The sequence below is a fragment of the Channa argus genome, chromosome 7 (assembly GCF_033026475.1).
Source record: "Channa argus isolate prfri chromosome 7, Channa argus male v1.0, whole genome shotgun sequence".
NCBI classification, from domain to species: domain Eukaryota; kingdom Metazoa; phylum Chordata; class Actinopteri; order Anabantiformes; family Channidae; genus Channa; species Channa argus.
The window spans coordinates 24,424,325-24,443,495 of NC_090203.1; the positions used below are offsets into that span (position 1 = coordinate 24,424,325).

Consider the following 19,171-nt stretch of genomic DNA (forward strand, 5'->3'; position numbering starts at 1 on the left):
ACAACAAGTCATTGTGGTCATGCTACTGTGGTTTGGGAGGAAAAGGAATAGTGTAATATCCAAAGTCAATTCAGCCGTTAGATTTAGCTTGTCAGTACATTTAAGAGTCAGAAATTTGAAGTGAAGGCCTGTCCTTGAAATAAAATGGTGTCATTAAACCACCGTGATCATGAGGAGAAATCTCATGGATGTTCTGCCTAAACAGGCCAAGCACAGCTTACATGTAGTAAGTAGTAACCTGGTCAAATGCGTCCTACTTTCTGATCCGTTCCCGTTTTACAGCTGGCCTGTACAACATATGCTACTACTCAGCATGTCTCCCAGAACATCAAAGGGTCTGTAAGACCGTGAAAAACAACTGTGGTGGATGACAGAATTATCTCCCTAGTAGACACAAACCCCTTTTTTCTATAGTGGTCAAGCTCAAGAACACCTGGCACATCTGTGTCAATGTCCACATTCAAGAGAAGACGTCGTTCGTGTAAATGCAGAGGGTTTGCAGTGATGTGAATCATTGGTAAATCTCAGTAACAAGAAGGCCACATTAAATAAATATGGGAAAAAAGAAAAGAAAAAGGCTCAACTTGTGCCAGAAAAATGAGTTTGGGAGGAAACTGCACCGTATGGCTTCCAAAACAGGTTTATTGATAATGTGATTTAATGCTCATATCCGGTGTCATGGCACAGATGCTCAGTGACGGCCGCGACAGACTGTGACAGCAACCCAAGGCTATATTTTTGGTGGTCAGCAGGCTTTTAGCCTTTGATAGTTTACATTGAAGGCTATGCAACAAACAGCCGGACTTAAACGAGGAATGTTGTTCCGGTGCTGCTCCCATGTCTGCAGTGGCCGAGCCAGTAACCTGACCTGAATCGAGACGAGCTGCGTTTGACTTTATGAAGGGGAAAAAAAACACCAATAACAAGCAGGAAGTGAAGCCAGCGGCAGTCAGTGACGTGCAGTTACCACACATTCATGTCCAATAGCAAGTAAAACGCAGGCTTCTTTCGCAGACACAAAACAAACATACAGATTCTCTGAACATTGAAAAAAAAAAAAAAGTGGGTCAAGACAGAGACTGTTTTCTAAATGAGCCTAAAACATCCTCTAAGTTATCAGAGTCTAATCGACGAAAAGGTGTCACACTCTAATAAATACAGACCTGAATGCAAACACAGTAAAATTCTCTATGTACAATATTGGACCCTGATGTAAGATTATGTTGTCAGCTTAGATTTATTGATTGTATCGGAAAGGCATCAGTGCCGTTTAGTCCATCAGAGCCCGACATCCCAGTGAGAGATTTCCCAGTGGCAATTCTGACTCACACGTCCACGCATCATTTCAGTGTGTAATTCCTTTAGTGCACACACTGAACTACTCCCTCTCTCTCCGTCAGCCTCCTCCACACCTCTCCATTCTCATCTGCTCTCCATCTACCTCCCCTCTGGTTTTTTTCTACTTCAATTCAGGAAACATTTTTTTCATTTCAAGTAAATGATTTTTTTTTTTTTTTGAAATACAGTTGTGTGTGCGACGCCAGTGTGTGTCGATTCCAACTATTTTTCCTAATTGTCTGCCTTCAAATGCTTTTTGAGAGACTGAGTCTTTAGTGTCTGCGCTATTTTTACATTTCTCTGGGATACTTTAATTCATCGCTGGTCAGAATGAGCTGGGTGACTGAAGCCTGAATGTTAAAAGTTTCTGTAGGAGTCCCACAGTATGGTGTGCGCTTCAGACTAACAGGGAAGGACTGAGAGTGGGTTACTAACGTCCTAAATGAAAACTGAAGAAACCCTAACACCTCCCCCACAAAAGATCCCAAAATCTCAGCGCTGTATGCTGCCAAGATAGAAGATAATGCTACTGACATGTTCTGAGACAAAGAAGATGTTAAAGTGACTGGTACGTAGGCAGAAAGGAAGAAGAGAGTCTCCTTCAACCTGTGGCCTGAAGCTGCAGCTCATAGAAAACGAAACCTGCAGTCATTCACACTCATCGACCAATCAGAATTACTCACCTGTAGCCCATTTAGCATTTTACCCAACCTGACTATCAGGAAGTTCTCAAAGTCACTGAAACATTAAACCGCAAAAACTCATTCAACAAAGCAAAACGGGGACCAGGGAAGTAGTGAGTGAGTGAGTGTGTGTGTGTGTGAGTGTGTGAGTGAGTGAGTGAGTCCTTTCCACATACACCCACTAATCAGACCCCAATCTCATGCATTGTATGGTCTCGAACAGCTTGGTCACCATGAGTTCAAAGACAAAAACACTGAGATCTGTTGCTCAACACTGCAATTATTTTTACCACAGAAAGTATCTATGATACTATTTTAATAGTATTTTTAATCTACTTTACAGGACTAGAAGGGAAGTTAGTAAAACAAGTGTGCAAGTAGAACTTTGTAGAACACTTTACAAAGGTGCTGAGTTAGCATGAGGCAAAGAAGCTGCCAAGAGAATCAGTGTGGTGATGGTTGCAAAACACGGTGTGAACCAAACCGACATCTCTGCTGGGAGCCTAAATACAACAGGGGTCAGTAATCAATATGAAACAGGTTTGCCAGGCAGAGGGGGGGGACACTGAACAAAGAACACAGTGGAGCAGAATCCTTAACGTAGATTAAAGGGACAGTCGGATAATATTCATGGCAGTTGGATCTGTTTGTTCTTCCAAATCATGTTGATCTTGTCCTGGCAACAGATCCACAATCTCAAATCCCGCTCAGGAGCAGGTTTGATCTCAGGTGTAGTCAGTGGAAACCAGATGACTGCTCAGATTAGAATATGGAGGTGCTGTTCTTAACCGAGTAAGCCACTGAAATCAGGACAATGACAAACCGAACTGTGCTTTTATAAAGTGTTGTGCAATGCTGGGCTCAACATGTTCACTAGCTGCACTCTGATGGATATTGATTTTTTCAATGATAGGCCTACGTGTGTGTGTGTGTGTGTTAATGGGTGGTATCATAACACAATTGACACATAAGAGAATGTCTTACTTTAAATGAATCACTTTCACCAGGTTGGCATATTGTACAAACCGATTCATTCACTTGTTTATTTCAGTTTCTAACACGAGCTGGGAGATTTGAGCAGCAAATTATCCACCACTTATGGTCCAGACTGAAATATCTCAACAACTGCTGGATTGTACAGACACGTTCATGGTCACCATGAGACTGCTTCTTTATTATTATTCGGGTAATGAGCTTTTATATTTTTTTTTTAAATACTCAGCTTTTTTTCAGCAACTTTCTCTCATTCAAATGAATGGAGAGACTCTTCAGCTCCACTGTGCAGACTTCAGCCTGGAGACACCATTCAAACTTTCAGCGAATCAAGAAGACTATTAGCTTTATATTCCGCTTTTTCTACTTTCATAGGAACAGGAACTGGCTTAGGCTTGAAACAATGCACTACACAATGGGCTCAGTCCAACAAGTATCTTTTCTGTTCTGTGTATCAGGTAAAATCAGCAGGAAGCATGTGTCGGTTTAAAATTCAAATGGTGACTTTTGGCTTTTCCCAGGAGCCCGGTTGTCATTTTGTTCCTAAAGAAAATTGAATTAAAGCACAAACAAGCTTCAAACAAAGCATAATGGGGAGGAGGATCGGTCTGTCATTAACTGCAGGCACTGGCGTTAAACAAAGGGCTCCTGAAGATAACAGCACATTTGCTGGGATGATGGTCTTTGTTCTTCTGCTTTCAAAAAGGCCTTTAAATGTGTTGCAGATGGTCTATTTGAAAGGCTCGACCTTCAACGTGATGTTTTGCTAATAAGGCCTTCGACTCATCTCTAGTGAATGTGGACTTCAGGCCTTATCGAGAAAACAGTGAGGTAAGAAACAGGATGTCGCACTGCCAAACTTACAAGTGAAGAGTTGACACATCACAGAACTTATTATCAAAGCTGTGGTTCAGTTCCCAGAAACTGCCACTTTAAGCAATAATTGCACACATTAACTAAATTCTTTGGGTTGTAGCACTTTTGAGCTCAACCAAAAGCAGAGACACTGGACATTTAATCAATACTTAATACAATAAAATCCTCCCCAGTTCCACGTTATACCACTCAAGCTTTGCTGTTTATACTAAATGTCCATTATTGAGTTCAAGAAGTTCAAGAAGAGGAATCAAATCCTACCATTTTGGTGGAACTGGCTGCATTCAGCAGAATAATTCCACCTCACATTTGTTGAAGCCTTTTGGTCTTTTACTTTCTCCATTATCAGAATTTGCCTGTGACTTTCTTGGTAAAATATTGTGATTCTGATATCAGCTAGTCCCCTGACTCCCATTTTGGGTCAGCAGCCTGGTGGTTCTATGGGTAGGATATCAGTCTGTGATGCCCCTGCATCGTCCTGGTTCGAATCCCAGCCCATGCACCACGTGTGCCCTTGAACAAGTCTCTCAGTGTTGGCTCGCTGACAATGGTTTATCCAAAAGCATCTTCTTATCAAAGTCTCCATAACCAACAGACAACTGACACAAACAATTCAATGTAGTTAAAGAAGAAAGTCTAAAGCAGCCTGTAACCTTTAAGTTGATTATGTGTGAGTTTCTCCTTCAGTGCACTGAATCTCTGCAGCATCTTACAGCAGCAGGACACGTGATTGCACCATATCTTTACACCATCCACCGGTTTATGTCGATTAAGTCATGTGCATATGACAACATGCCCCCCCCCCACCCCCCAACATAACGACACACACCTCTACACTTCAGACACATCATACAACAACCATCCAAGTGTTATTATTGAAAGGTCCTATAGTGAAAATACTGCACCCGCTGCCTCTGGGTTCCTTCACTGGTTGTAAATTGCGTGATGTGTTTCAGGATCTCTTTTGGGAAACACGCCAAAAACAACTTGGTTGCTCATTGTTTTTGAAGAAAAGGGGATTGTTTTTCTGCATAAAAGATCAGCTGGGTGCTGAAATATTCCTGTAAACTTCTTAGCTGCATTAGCAGGCTTGTTTGTGCCACACGTTATCCAATTACTGCCACGTTCATTTGATTCGAAAAGGGCTTCCATCAGAATTCATTTATTTCTGACAATAATCGTGACAAAGTTTTTTAACAGGCCACTCAGTCTTTCTTTCTAATGGTAAAATGCTGACGCCATAGTGTTAGTAGTCTTTGTGTGTCCTCCCACTTAAACAGTGAAGCAAATCACATTTTTTTTTAAAGGTCTGGGGACTCAAAATTAAACCAAGGTGAGTCAAGACTCCATTTAGAAAGTATTAATAAACAGTCGACTGCTGGAGATGGTATTATTGTAGAATTTTAACCAATTTATTTCAGTGCAGTGGTTAGAAATGTCTTGAAACTGCCTCCAAGTAACAACAACATTGAGAGCTATGAGGGCTATAAATATATGTTGATCTTCTGCAACACAGTTCAAGGCTAATGATTTTACATTGCATATACTTTATTAATTTACATGACACTCATGGCTAAAAATATTGGCACCCCTGCAATTCTGTTATTAACTGCAACCCTTCTCTCAGAAAACCAGTGCAAACACAAACGATAAGCACGTGAATACCAAAATATTCGCAATTAAAAAACTATTTTCATGAGTTGCATTTCTGACAGAATTGCACGGGTGCCGATATTTTTGGCCATGACTGTCATCTCGTAAAATTCTCATAAACGTTCGGGGTACATGTTTTATTTTACACACCTTTATATTTAACTCAGTTCTAACAAACTATGAACACAGCTCCAGATACTAACCAAAATTCTGAGAACTATCAGAGTGATATTGCACTATAATATTGTCATTTTACAGCCCATCAAAGCCTGCCACACAATGTCCGTCTGCCTCCAGCGTCAGGGTCCTTGGTGCATAGACATACAGCATTTCTCTCAATTTCGAGCACCGGTTAATAAATTAAAATCAACAATTTCACCCATTCACACATTCACTCAGTCACATGGCACACACAGGCTTTGCAGCATGGACCGGGAGGGAGGCTCAACCCCATCAGTCCTGGAAGACGTGGAGCTCCTCATCAGTGAAGCCCTGCTGCTTCAACAACCTGAAAAAGAAAGACAGGAGATCAAGGTGGCAAACAGCTGCGTTCACACGACCAACAGAACTGTGAATGATAAGATGCATCGCCGTCTGAATGTATATATTCTACAAACATTGAGATTTCAGTGTGATTGTTTAGTAGAAAAAAGGTAAGACAGCCCTCCATCGCACTGCTCAACTATGCTCTTGTACTATTTACTACCCTCCATCCCGCTCTGCACAGTCCTTCGGGTGTGGGAGTCTAATACACCTCACTACGATAAGAAACTGTAAAGAGGTTTGCCTAAAATGTTTTATAAAAATACATTTTGTACCTTTACTACAATTTCCATGACCAAATATTATGTGACTTTGTCGACTTTTACATGCAGTTTTATTTCTGATTTAGCTTAACCTACCATGCTAGCTGTAGCTTGCTGTGCTTTGGCATTATTAAGGATATATTAAGGATATTTATAATCTGCTCACTTTTGGATTTACCTCCATGTAGCACTTATTCCACATATTTCCCGTTTTACATACAACCAGTCTAATCAGTCTCATATTTTTGTAATTACACTGATCCATAATCTCAGCAGTTACTCTGGTGAAGTACTCTGCCATAAGACAGGCAGAGACAGTGCCATAAAGGTCACATTACATACCCTATTGTTAGTTCTGTGAAGGGGGTGGGGCCACAAACACACACATAGCATTTGGAGGCATCTGGCCTGTTCAGAAAATCCTGGAGCATGGGCTCATCCACCCAACCCGTCCTGCCAGTCCAGCTTTGACAGGGCCTCGAGAGAACGTACTCCACCTGAAACCTGAACACACACACACACACACAGAATTTTGCAAAAATGAAAACCAAAACAGTTTCACAACATGGGCGGAGCATTTATTTAAAATAAATATTAAAAAAAATAAAAAATAAATACAGGCTTTAAATTCAAACGTAGAGATGCTTTACCTTTCATTACTAGCAGCCAGTTTATCCAGTTCACCGTGCCACAGAATATCCTCCTCCCGTTGGTTAAAAAAGAGAAGCTTTGTTTTTCTAAAGACACAAATATTTTGTTGAATATGACTTAAAGATGCACAATAGGCTTGATTTGTCTAAACTAGCTATGAGTGTATTTACTACAAAAAGCACTAATGTTCTACAGAGAGGGAAACACTTATTAATGCTGCCACTAACTAAAGATACAAAACTATATTTGAATATTTCATAACACAATTTATTCAATGTTCTCCTTAAAGCCCTAAGACAGTTTGTGACTATGTCTAAAATGCAGGTTCATTATATTAAATGATGGACATGATATGGGACTTCTGGTAGTTCCCACCTAATGGTGTCAATTTCCTGTATGGCCAGTCGGATTAGACGGGCCATGGGTGTGAATCCCGTGCCTGCTGCTAACAGGTAGAGGTATGTGACATCACGAAGAGGACGGACACTGAAGGTGCCCTCTGGACCACTAACAGATATATGGTCTCCTAGAAGTAAACAAAAGAAAAGGGACACATTGGTGTAAATGTCAAGGACAAAAGACCAACGCTGAGATTTCTGGATAGTCAACATTTTGTTGATAATATTCAGTATTCACTACTTTGTTCTGTGAAGTTGCTGTTCGATGTAAAAAATAATTTGGAAATGATTAAAAAACAATACTGAATTTTAAAAAAGTATGAAGACAACACTAGAAAGGTTGTGAGACATTTAGTTTTGCATATATGCTTTTAAACATCTGATACGGAATTTTGTGTGTTGGGGCTGTATAAGGTCTTAGATGTAGTAGTAAAAGTCTAATTAGCCGTAATTAAATATACTTATGTAAATAAAAAAATAACTTAAGTACAAAAACTAGTACAAGTACTTAGCTACTTTCCACCACTGCAGATTTGGAATCGCTGGATCTAAAAGAATTTTCCTTTCTTCCTGAGACAACACAAAGACTTTCTGTGTCTTACCGATGTGCAGGTTATTGAGATGTTGGGTTAACACTCCATCAGGGTAGACCTTGATCATGAGGTAGATGTCTGATTCTTTCAAGGAATGGTGGGAGGCCACTATTAGTTTCTCATCTACTGGGGTATAGGGCCTCACTACCTCGGTGTCTGAATACGAAAGAAAAATGACATTTACAAAAAGCATTTATTTACGTATAAACGTGAATTCAGAGTAAATCAATATTGGTGAAGTCATGGCTGAGAAAACTAAAGTAGCTTGGCATAAATGTTTTGATTGGTAAATAAATGTTTTAGTCTAATACAAAGCTGGAGGAAACTACTGCTTACACGATTGTTGGTGGGTTCGTTATTGGTTTCTGTTCAATATTCTGTTGTTCTTTTCACACTACATGATCTCAAATATCAAACGTGTTTGATAATTTGAAATTGGGAAGAATCTGAGCCTGTAGGGAACATTAGGATTTTGTCTCTAACCCTCACACTACGAGATAATTTGGCCCGTTAGCCAGTTCCAATCAGACCGACAGAGTCTGGAAAGCCTCACACTGGGACCCCAGCCCGATTGAACAATGGCAATTATCTGTCAGCTTGGGTCCTTACCTTGAATAAGGGCTTTGAGGTAGACATGTTTTCCAGCAGGCACGTTCATGCTAGTCCCATCTGGGAGTTGCAATCGGAACAAATATGTGTTATGATTCACCTTAGTCTTAGACAGCAACACACAATCCCGATAGTAGACAGCTGTAAAAGGGAAATTAGACACGAAGGTGCATTATTGGCCTTTTTGCAGAAGTCCAATTCTCTCTGATCAAATATTTTAAAAAGTGGAATTCTGGTGTTGTATTTCTTGCAGATGAAAATTTTTAAATTATGTTATACAAGATAGGTCATTAGCATTGACTGATTCCTTTAATCTTAGTTTCACCTCTGTCTTTTTTGCGTCGAAATGTATTGTGAAATTCCAGTGGTTGACCAAGACTTGGCCATTTTCTTTTGGCCTGCTTCTGTAAGTTGACCTGGATCTTTCCCACAGAGCAAACAGTTTGGACTGTTGAACAAATGGTTACGTAAGAATATGGGCAACCAATGAACATCAATGAATTTGCAAGGTTGTATTTTTTCTTAAGTCATGCTGTCATCTTACCAGAAATGTTTCCCTCAACTTCATCAGCTAGACCTGAAAGAGCATGAAAATGACACTGAAACATCAATAAGCATAATATTAAGTACAGTGAGTTTCTGGTCAAACACTATAACAGAAATCATGACTGGTGTTATTGCGTCAACAGGTCTAACACGATATTCTCAAAAGGCAAATTCGCCATTCAAAGTCTGGGATTATGGGGTTCAGCAGCAATATTTGATTAAAACAAACAATAACAGGCTTGATCAAATATATGCAGGAAGTCAAATATTTACTTATGTAACATCAAACCCCCTACATATCCTATACTGATTATCATGTAATGCACATACAGTACTTGTTCAGCTGTTTTCCACTGGCTACAAGAATTTAATGGTGGCTTGTTAATCACAACAGAGAGAGTAAAGTGTGGGCTGCACCTCAGTGTGTCTCACTTTAGTGCTGGTCGGTGTACAGGGCCATTCAGTGTTACGGGACATCGGAATAAAATGCCATGACAATTGGGATTTGGCTGATGCTAAGGGATAAGGCGATATGTTCTTGACCTCATTTGACCTTCAAATTAAACTATACTGTATGAAGATAATATTTACAGTAGCATCTAGATATTATCTAGACAGCCCTAGTTCGAATTAAGGTTTAGTTTTTAACTCTTCTTGCATTCCATATTAATGTTTAGTTTCAGTTTTGTTGGACACTGGGTTTGTTAGGTTCAGTTTAGGTTCCGTTTCTTTTATTCAAGTGAAAGTGAAAATATCATAGGGACTATTTTAATATAAACAGCCTTCTTTGTGTTACAGAACTGATTCATCTACTTCCCTGTCATTTTCATTTTATAGTCTTTATAGTAAATTTAGATATAATTTCAATTTCATTTTTCAATATTAATTTTAGTTTCCGTTAAATGAAATAACCTTGGACATGGGCGAGATGGTTTCAGGGCTGTCAAAATTTGTATCCTGTATTATACAGTGAAACAGGCAGAATCTATAATTATAACATGTTATAACATACACATTTTCGGTCACATGCTCAGCACTCTCTCACCTCTGTGCAGACACCAGCTACAGAAAATGTACAGTGAAGTCATGTTTACTCACGTAAATGCAGCATGTAGGACATTTTACCCAGATGCACTTCCAATCGTAGAACACCAGCCTCAAGGTCTACAACGGTACAACCTGAGCTGGGAATCTGACAGAAAACAGAATATTCAGAAATACAGTACATCATCTGCCACCACTGATGAAGGCACATCTTGCAAAATTTGAGGTATTCAATACATAGAAGAGTAAAAACACAACGATTTGAGTAGCTGTACTGTAAATACAGTGCATCCAGAAAGTATCTGAATCACTTAACCTTTCCACATTTTGTTATGTTACAGCCTTACTCCAAAATGGATCACATTTATTATTTTCCTTTACAATCTATTCCCCATAATGACAATGTGAAAATTAAATATTAAAAATACCACATGTACATAAGTATTCATGGCCTGTGCCATGACACTCAAAATTAGCTTTGGTACATCCTGCTTCCACTGATCATCCTTGAGATGTTTCTACTACTTGATTGGAGTCCACCTGTGAGAAATGCAGTAGATGGGACATGATTTGGAAAAGAATACACGTGTGCATGTCAGAGCACAAACTAAGCCATGAAGTCCAAGGAATTGTCTGTAGACCTCCGAAGGGCCTTAGGCAGGCAGGTGACCAAGAACCTGATTGTCACTCTGAAAGAATTCCAGTGTTTCTCTGTGGACAGAGGAAAAACCTCCACAAGAACAACTATCTCTGCAGCACTCCACCAATCAGGTTTGTATGGTAGAGTGCCCAGACAGAGACCACTCCTCAGTTAAAGGCAGATGACAGCCCACCTGTAGGACTCTCAGACTATGAGAAACAAAATTCTCTGGTCTGATGAAACAAAGATTGGCCTTTCTGGCCTGAATGCCAAGTGTCATATCTGGAGGAAACCAGGCACCGCTCACCCCCTGGACAATACCATCCCTACAGTAAAGCATGGTGGTGGCAGCATCATGCTGTGGGGATGTTTTTCAGAGGAACTGGGAGATTAGTCAGCATCGAGGGAAAGATGAACATCCTTGATTAAAACCTGTTCCTGAATGCTCTGGACCTCAGACTGGGCCGACGGTTCATCTTTCAACAGGAGAACGACCCTAAGCACACAGCCAAGACAACGAAGGAGTTTCTACGGGACAACTCTGTGAATGTCCTTGAGCGGCCCTGCCAGAGCCCAGACTTGAGCCTGATTGAACATCTCTGCAGAGATCTGAAAATGGCTGTACATCGCTCCCCATCCAAACTGATGGAGCTTGAGAGGTAGTGCAAAGAAGAAATGGGAGAAACTGCCCAAAAAAAAGGTGGGTCAAGCTTATAGCATCATACTCAATGAGACTTGAGGCTGTAATTGGTGCCAAAGGTGGTATTAGCAAGTACTAAGCAAAGGCCATGAATACTTATGTACATTTAATTTTTCTCATTTTTATTTTTAATAGAATTGCAAAGATTTCAAACAAACTTCTTTCACGTTGTCATTATGGGGTATTGTTTGTAGAATTCTGAGAAAATAATGTATTTAAACCATTTTGCAATAAGGCTGTAACATAACAAAATGTGGAAAAAGTTACGTGTTTCGAATACTTTCAGGATGCACTGTATGAACAGCATGTATGTTGTGAATCCAACTGCACACTATTTGTATCTTTGACTCCACTTTTGTTGTCCATATGAGCTAATGATTTAGGTTTAGAGAGCCAAATTTAGATGAAGTAGAAAATAGACAGGAGGGTTTTGGAACACACGCACTCTTTCCCTTAATTGACACAGCTAGGAAATCAGCTAAAACTGTGTATATGCATGAGTAAAACTGCGTGTACACAGAGACACACAAATACAAATACATTCTTTTTGCCAGAATTATAAAGACACGCATGCCCACTTTGCTTGATTTCATTTTTATAAAGATTTACACTTTTACACAATTTGATGTTTTAAAGTACGTGTTTTACATCCATGGCAATTTGCACATCAATACTTGTGCCTGCTCCACTGAAATAAGGAAGAAGATTGAGTAAGAGGATTTATTTATTTATGCATCAGCAAGATTTAATCACAAATGGCAGTTACACTTGGCTGTGGCCATCTGTGGCAACATGACCACTGATTAAACCAATAGTCCTCTATACCTTAATATTTTAATCTTCTTCATTAAACACCTGAAAGATATTGCCCCTGGTGTTTATTAGCTGTTGTTTGTTTTACTGTCATTTCTGCCTGCTTCTGGTGATTTGGTGTAACTTCACTGTGTTATGGTTTCATTTAAACCTATATTAGAAGAACACTAAATGTGAAGCTCTTGCAGGTATTGGGGTTTACATCACAAATTTTGATGAATTACGTTGGATGTGATGGAATAAAGTGATGGAAGCTGCAGTGGAAAATGCCAGTAGGTGGTCGATGGGATACGGTGTGTTTGGAAAGGTTTTTGCTCAAGGCTAAAGACTTCACAGAACACAGAATTCACCCTTCAAAACTAAGGATGTGCAGTATTAATGACATCCTTCGTGTCTCATGGTCTCATGATGTGCGCATGAGTGTTTACCTTTCTTTTGGTATAAACGACGAGACAAACAGTCGCATTGGTTTGGAACCAGTCATACCTACAACAACAAAAACAACAACACACATCATTATTAATAGAACTATTTATGTAAATGTGTTTAACTCTGGCATGTGTGCATTGTGGTTTTTTTAGATGTATTATCTTCTGTACCAAGGGCGGGAATCTTTTCCTGGGGGGAGGGCCACTGAGGTAGGTGGAGCAAGGTCAGTTAGTGTTGGAGGGATGATAGCTGTGAAGAAAACAGCAAACATCACTGCAATGAAAACAACACTTTGCTATTTAAAGTCCTTCTGCTCCCTGTAACCTCACTGTTCCACCTGGGAGCCTCTCATTCACACCTGTATTCTGTCTTACTGTGGCTAAGCTTCATTTCTCTGTTTTCCAGAGCAGACCTCCACCTCTCTAGATTTTCCTCCACCTGCTCCCAGCTCTCACAACTAATCACAATGTCATCTGCAAACATCATAGTGCACGGAGATTCCTTTCTAACCTCATCTGTCAGTCTGTCCATCACCAGAGCAAACAAGAAGGGGTTCAGAGCCGATCCTTGATGCAGACCCACCTCCACCTTGAACTCCTCTGTCACACCTACAGCACACCTCACCACGGCCTTACAGCTCTCATACATGTCCTGCACCACTCGAACATACTTCTCTGCTACTGCAGACGTCCTCATACAATACCACAGCTCCTCTCTCTGCACCCTGTCATACGCTTTCTCTAAATCTAGGAAGACACAATGCAACTCCCTCTGACCCTCTCTGTACTTCTCTATCAGCATCCTCAAAGCAAATACTGCATCTGTTGTCTCTTTCTAAACATGAAACCATACTGCTCCTCCATAACTCCTTAACCATAACTCCTACTCCACTTGTCTTCCTATGCGACTCCTGGTAAAACAACTTGAACCCTACTGTCCACCTTCATTCGCTGCATCATGTCAAACAACTCTCTAGCCTTCACTGCCATAGTCCCAACATTCAAAGTACCTACTGTCAGTCCTTGACTCTTGGCTTTCCTCTTCTCTCGCTGCCTACAGACACACCTTCCTCCTCTTCTTCCTTACTAACTTCCTAACTATAAAGGCTCTACAAAAAAGGATAATTCCAGTTTATGCCAACCTGGTGAATCTCCTGGCTATTTGTGGCTCTGTAAGTCATATCAAGTTTGAACTCACCAGCTGTCTGAGTCTAAAGTAAAACAGAAATTTGCCACAGATGTTGATCTCTGTAAGTGTGCACAGTGACTATTCCAGGCAGCTACTTAGTCAAAGTTCCACACACTATAATTGTTTAGATTAGTTTGGTTTTTATGCATTTTAACACTAATTGAAAATAATCTTACAGTCTAATATAATGCACACACTGAAATTTAATTGTTAGAAACTGTGATTGAAAATCTAGTTTTTATCGCCCATGATTTTGAAGCATCAAAAAATCTGAAACCAAATTGACACATACTGGGTTCTACTTTCAGGACTAAAATTAAAAAAATACTTGTATTTCATATTTTTTTTCCTCTATGACATTACTCAACTCTGCTGATAATAAAAGAAGATGCAGTTATCTGTTGCCACCTGATGACAATAAGCCTGAATTGGCTTATTAAAAAAACACTCATTTGAAATAAATTAATTTCTGTTAACACAGCCTTACATTTCTGAGGAAATGCAGCTTTGGGACAGTGACAAATCACATCTACCACAAAAGCTTTCCAGTGCTTAATTACAGCCTATGACACAAAACTAATGTTCATCTTTACTGACATGTGTTTTAAGATACTATATACATATTCAATATAGTCTACTCCTAACGTTTAATTTTCTGGACACCAATACAAGTATCTGACAGCCATATCAGATCATAAACTTCTGTATTTAAATATAAAAGTTACATGTGATCAAACTCAAAATGTATTAAACAGCCTCAAGTATACAGTCATAGTTTTGCAAACATAGTTATGCGGCATTTTAATCACTGTACTTACATATTTTAAGTAGTGCAAGTGCTGAAATTTTCTGCATTTAAAATAATTTTACAGTCTGACACTAGTCTGTAAAGCAGTCCTCTTACATAAAATGAGCAGCGCACAGGATCATTTGTATCATTACAGACAGTCCAACTGCTGCACTCAGCTAACAACATTACATTATTAACATTATAACATTATTTTTTTTTAAAGCAGCGCTTGAAATGTCCACTTTTATACTCAATTGCTGTCCTTATGCCTTGTAAATTGTAAATTGTCCACTTACTTTTCAAATAGTACAATTCCAGGTAATTATAAGTAAACATTTTGAAAAGAAAATGAACCTGCAATATCCACTTTAAAGTGCAGAAGAGAACTTGCAAGTACAATCTTTAATGCTCTTCATTGTGTGCTACCGATGCTCAGAGACTGCCGGATTAAAAGTGCATGTGAGCACACTGACGCAAAAGTAGTGTATGTGCCCTTTCGTGTGAGTGTACCTTTATTCATTGTGGTGACTTTAGTAGCCATCCTGCCCACGAGGCAGTCTTTCAACATGGACTCATAGTTCACCCAACGATGTACCTGTACACAAACACATCCATAGTAGAAAAAAATAATTATTTAAAAAAGATACTTAGTAGTAAAGCAAAAAACCTTTTACAGCTAGATATTGTTTGAGCTCTACAAACCTTTCAATGTGAATCCTTAACAGTGAATGCCAATAACAAACTCATTAGTGCATTTAAAAAGGATCAACTTTTAATAGTCAAAGTTGTTTTATTATGGCTTTAATACCTAGAAATGTACCTTTACTATTAGTGCTGTTAGTTCCATTTTAATTAGTAACATGGCCAGTGGTGCTTTACTTTCTTCATTACCCTCCATACCTGATCAAACAGCTCAGTGCCATCTATGCCTGCTGCCTTCATGAGCTCCTCTTCTCCACCTGGGTGGAATTCCATGTAGGGAGTTATATTATAAACCATACCTGAAAAGATAAAAAACATTTTTGGGTTTGACAGTCCAGTGCCCTCTGCTGACGGAAGAAGATTTTACCCGGATGCTGACAGAATTAAATGTATTTCATAATAATTACATAGCTGTCACAGATGGGTTGGATTCTTTGCCAATCCAATGACTATTTACAACAGCACTGTCAATTCAGTGTGTGTGAGGAACTTACACACTGAAGCATTTCATGTCCTCTGTTGTCTATCAATATGTAGACAAAACAGTGCCAATGCTGGTAAAGCAGGCACACTCATACTGTTGAGGTCACAAACTGCTGCTGAACTACTCAAACACAGAAGACTAGTATAGCAGATCAAATCACAACTGTCCAACACATCAACAACAGCTTCGGAATTTTGAAGTGTTCAGTTGACAGTTGTTTCCAGAGGTGTTCCTGGGCCCATGTAGTGATGTCCACTATAGAATCATGTCTTTTTTAATGCAATGGGGCCAAAAGACCACAGATATTCAGCATTGTTTTTCAACTTTTTTCTTTTTATATAGAGTGTGTAATGTACATAGACTTCTTTGGATTCCCGGAGTCTTGTATTAATACACGACAATCCCTCCTCAAATAATTAAAATTTTGCAATACTCATAAATTCTTGAACTATGTGTCCACACAGTCTTCTACGTGTACCTTGTCCATCCGTACTCCTGAAGCACAGAAATAAGAATGATCTCGACTGAGATGCCAGCCATTCTGTTTTTATTTACATTTTACACAAAGTCGATTCTTATTTCGAAACAAGGTAACAAAAGTAGCTATTGGGCTGAATTATAAGTTGTGAGGATGCAAGTGTTTTATGTGCTGTAAAGCTTAACCCCAAGGATGTCGTTGTCGTATTGATCGTATTTGACCATTGTATTAATTTATTTTTATATCACTTGAGTCCCTTAAGTTTAGGTTTGCCCTGGTAATATTTACGTAGCATTTTCCACTTTAAAGGTCAGTTGTGTTTGCCTCCATAATAAATCTCATGAAGTGTAGAACTTACTAGAACCTAATAAAATATCTTGATCTCTTGTGATCCCTTCCTGCACTCACACACGTTTGTGAAGCACGTGGAGGATGTTCACTTAAATCTGTGAGGGTTGAATGTTTTGAACTAGTGAGCCAAAGTAGTAAATCTTTCATTGTGGGTCAGTATGATTAAGTCCTTAGTCTGTCCCTTGTCAGACAACCATGCAGGCTCACCTCTTATGCAGGTCCAACAGTCCTTTCTTGTGTTGTGTTTCTGCAGCTCTTCCTGGGTAACATCAATCAGACGTCCTCTGAGTCCAGTCAGATCTTTTCCACTCTTAGAAAATCTTATCCAGTCCATTAAACTGTGGCCAGGCTTCAGGGACACCTAAATAGGTTGTGTCATAAACAGAGGACATTTTTTTTCCTGCAGATGTGTTTCATGTTTATCAAACCAAACAACAGGAAAACGCTTCGGAGCCCACAACTAATGACTACTAGTTATTAAAATGTCGTTATTTTAGATTACCAAAAATTTATGTTCGCGGATTGTATTGCATTCAGGCTATGAACGACTTAGACAGAAACGGCAGTTAAGCTGGTGGCTGTGTGTGTTTTCCGGTTTTAAGAAAAGAGTTAGTAATGCAGCCTTACCTTGTTCCTCCCGGACTGTACGGACGAAGCGACCTGCTGCTGGGAGCCCGGCGCAGGAAAGGACTGGCTGGGAATGTTCAACATGTTGTGAACGGTTCTCAGACAGCTCACGTTACGAAGAACACCTGATAAGTCAAACCACAGTTCTGTATTCTGTAACCACAGTAGCTGCTAGCTGTTACCGGGACAAGTTCCTTCCTTGTTGTAGCACATCTCTTTTAAAACTGCTTGTTGCTTGGTTAGCTAAAAGGCTAATCTAAGCTACGCTAGAAAGACATTGCGTACTCTTGTAACAGCAAATTATAAATAGCCACATTACTTTTCCATTAAAGTTAACGTCCCCGTGTTCATTGGCGAAATTACAAGTAAAGTCAGTGGTTGTTGTTAGATATCTAGTGCTTAACTACCTAAATCGTGCCTCTAGGTTTCCTACACTCCGAGGACTACAATGACTGTCTCATATTGTGACGTCAGCTTCAACAAACAAAACGCAATCAAGCTGCGACCGTCATTCGTTACTTGCCTATTATCAACTGTTGTTCCTGTAATACGTCGCCTGTATTTTACAAAATAAACATTAAGTCATGTGACCTCCTTTGGTACAGTTTAATGCTTTTGTCACTATATATTGTTGATATATCACAGCAGAACAAGTAACAGTTGGCTGCTGTTATTGAAACAGTTATACTGTTCCAATAACATTTTGGAGACACAGCTAATTAAAAATTACATTATATACGTTTATAAATCACTGTGTCCAAACTGACAGGATCAAGGTTTAGCTACCCACCTGAAATTAGGCTGCTGAAAAAAGTGGTCACACATGACCCATTTTGCCCTGCGCTCGATCCAATTTCATTGTCATCGTCATCCTCTTCCGAATCGCTCTGACTATAATCTGACATTGTGAAAACTTTGGAGGCATCCTGTCCCTGTTTTGACATTTTATTCACTTACTGCATAACAGAACAAATGTCTCCTTTCCATCATGGCAACAGAAAGGTTTGTTGTTCATGGGATAATCGGCTAAGAGGATTTTATGCCAAGAGGTGTCTGACTTCAAAATAAAGGTACTATACGTGGGGATCTAACATTGTGGAAGGGCTTTTATGTTGGCTAGTCCGGACTGCAAGAAAATACAAAGGTTCTGAGGCAGGTAATATATCTGTTAACAGGAATTTTATTACAGGAATAACACAGGTGGGGAAAACTATTATTAGAGTAACTCCTATAAGCATTAGTTTCTGTAATTGCAGGACCCTGAAGCAAGCTCACCTAAACTCTATTATTTAGACAGAACATTCATCCATCCATTATCTGTAATTGCTTCACCTGTTTAGGGTTGCAAGGGGGCTGGAGCCTATCCCAGCTGCAAGAAGCAGGGTAAACCCTAGACAGGTCTCCAGTCTATCTCAGGACAAACACAGAGACACACACACGCACACAAAGACAACCATTCACACCCACAGGCAATTTTCGAGTCACCAATTTTAACCTAATATGGATGTGTTTGGACTGTGGGAGGAAACCAGACTACCCAGAAGAAACCCAAGCAAATATGGGGAGAACATGCAAACTCCAGCGGGGCGCAAACTCGCAACCTTCTATCTGTGAGGCGGCATCGCTAACCACTCCAGCACCGTGCTGCTCCAGATCGAACAATTAACTTGACACCCTGTAAGTCTCTATAATTGATTGATTTTAATCTAAACTTGGTGATGTCTTGGAGAGGGTTCCACACAATGTCTGACTTCTCATAAAGACTAGAGGCATTGACTT

The 19,171-nt window shown here is 39.6% G+C and overlaps 1 protein-coding gene across 1 annotated transcript; it reads right to left on the reverse strand.

The window, feature by feature from the left end:
* Window positions 1-5,279: 5,279 nt before the first annotated feature.
* On the reverse strand, window positions 5,280-17,863 carry cyb5r4 (cytochrome b5 reductase 4). Its single transcript, XM_067511433.1, has 15 exons — window positions 17,393-17,863; window positions 16,973-17,126; window positions 15,651-15,751; window positions 15,261-15,345; window positions 12,943-13,021; window positions 12,772-12,829; window positions 10,245-10,338; window positions 9,145-9,177; window positions 8,926-9,048; window positions 8,601-8,741; window positions 8,001-8,147; window positions 7,376-7,526; window positions 7,000-7,086; window positions 6,692-6,853; window positions 5,280-6,051 (listed from the first exon to the last, which is right to left on the reverse strand). Exons 1-15 carry the CDS (start codon window positions 17,474-17,476, stop codon window positions 5,997-5,999), a joined length of 1,554 nt encoding a protein of 517 aa, XP_067367534.1. The 5' UTR covers window positions 17,477-17,863; the 3' UTR covers window positions 5,280-5,996.
* Window positions 17,864-19,171: the final 1,308 nt, after the last annotated feature.

Coding starts and splice junctions, on each gene's coding strand:
- cyb5r4 (XM_067511433.1), bottom strand. CDS start 17,476: ATGTTGAACATTCCCAGCCAGTCCTTTCCTGCGCCGGGCTCCCAGCAG. Junction 10,339..12,771: donor TCGTTTATACCAAAAGAAAG/GTAAACACTCAT, acceptor GTTTTCTGTCAG/ATTCCCAGCTCAGGTTGTAC. Junction 9,178..10,244: donor GTCCTACATGCTGCATTTAC/GTGAGTAAACAT, acceptor ATGCTCTTTCAG/GTCTAGCTGATGAAGTTGAG.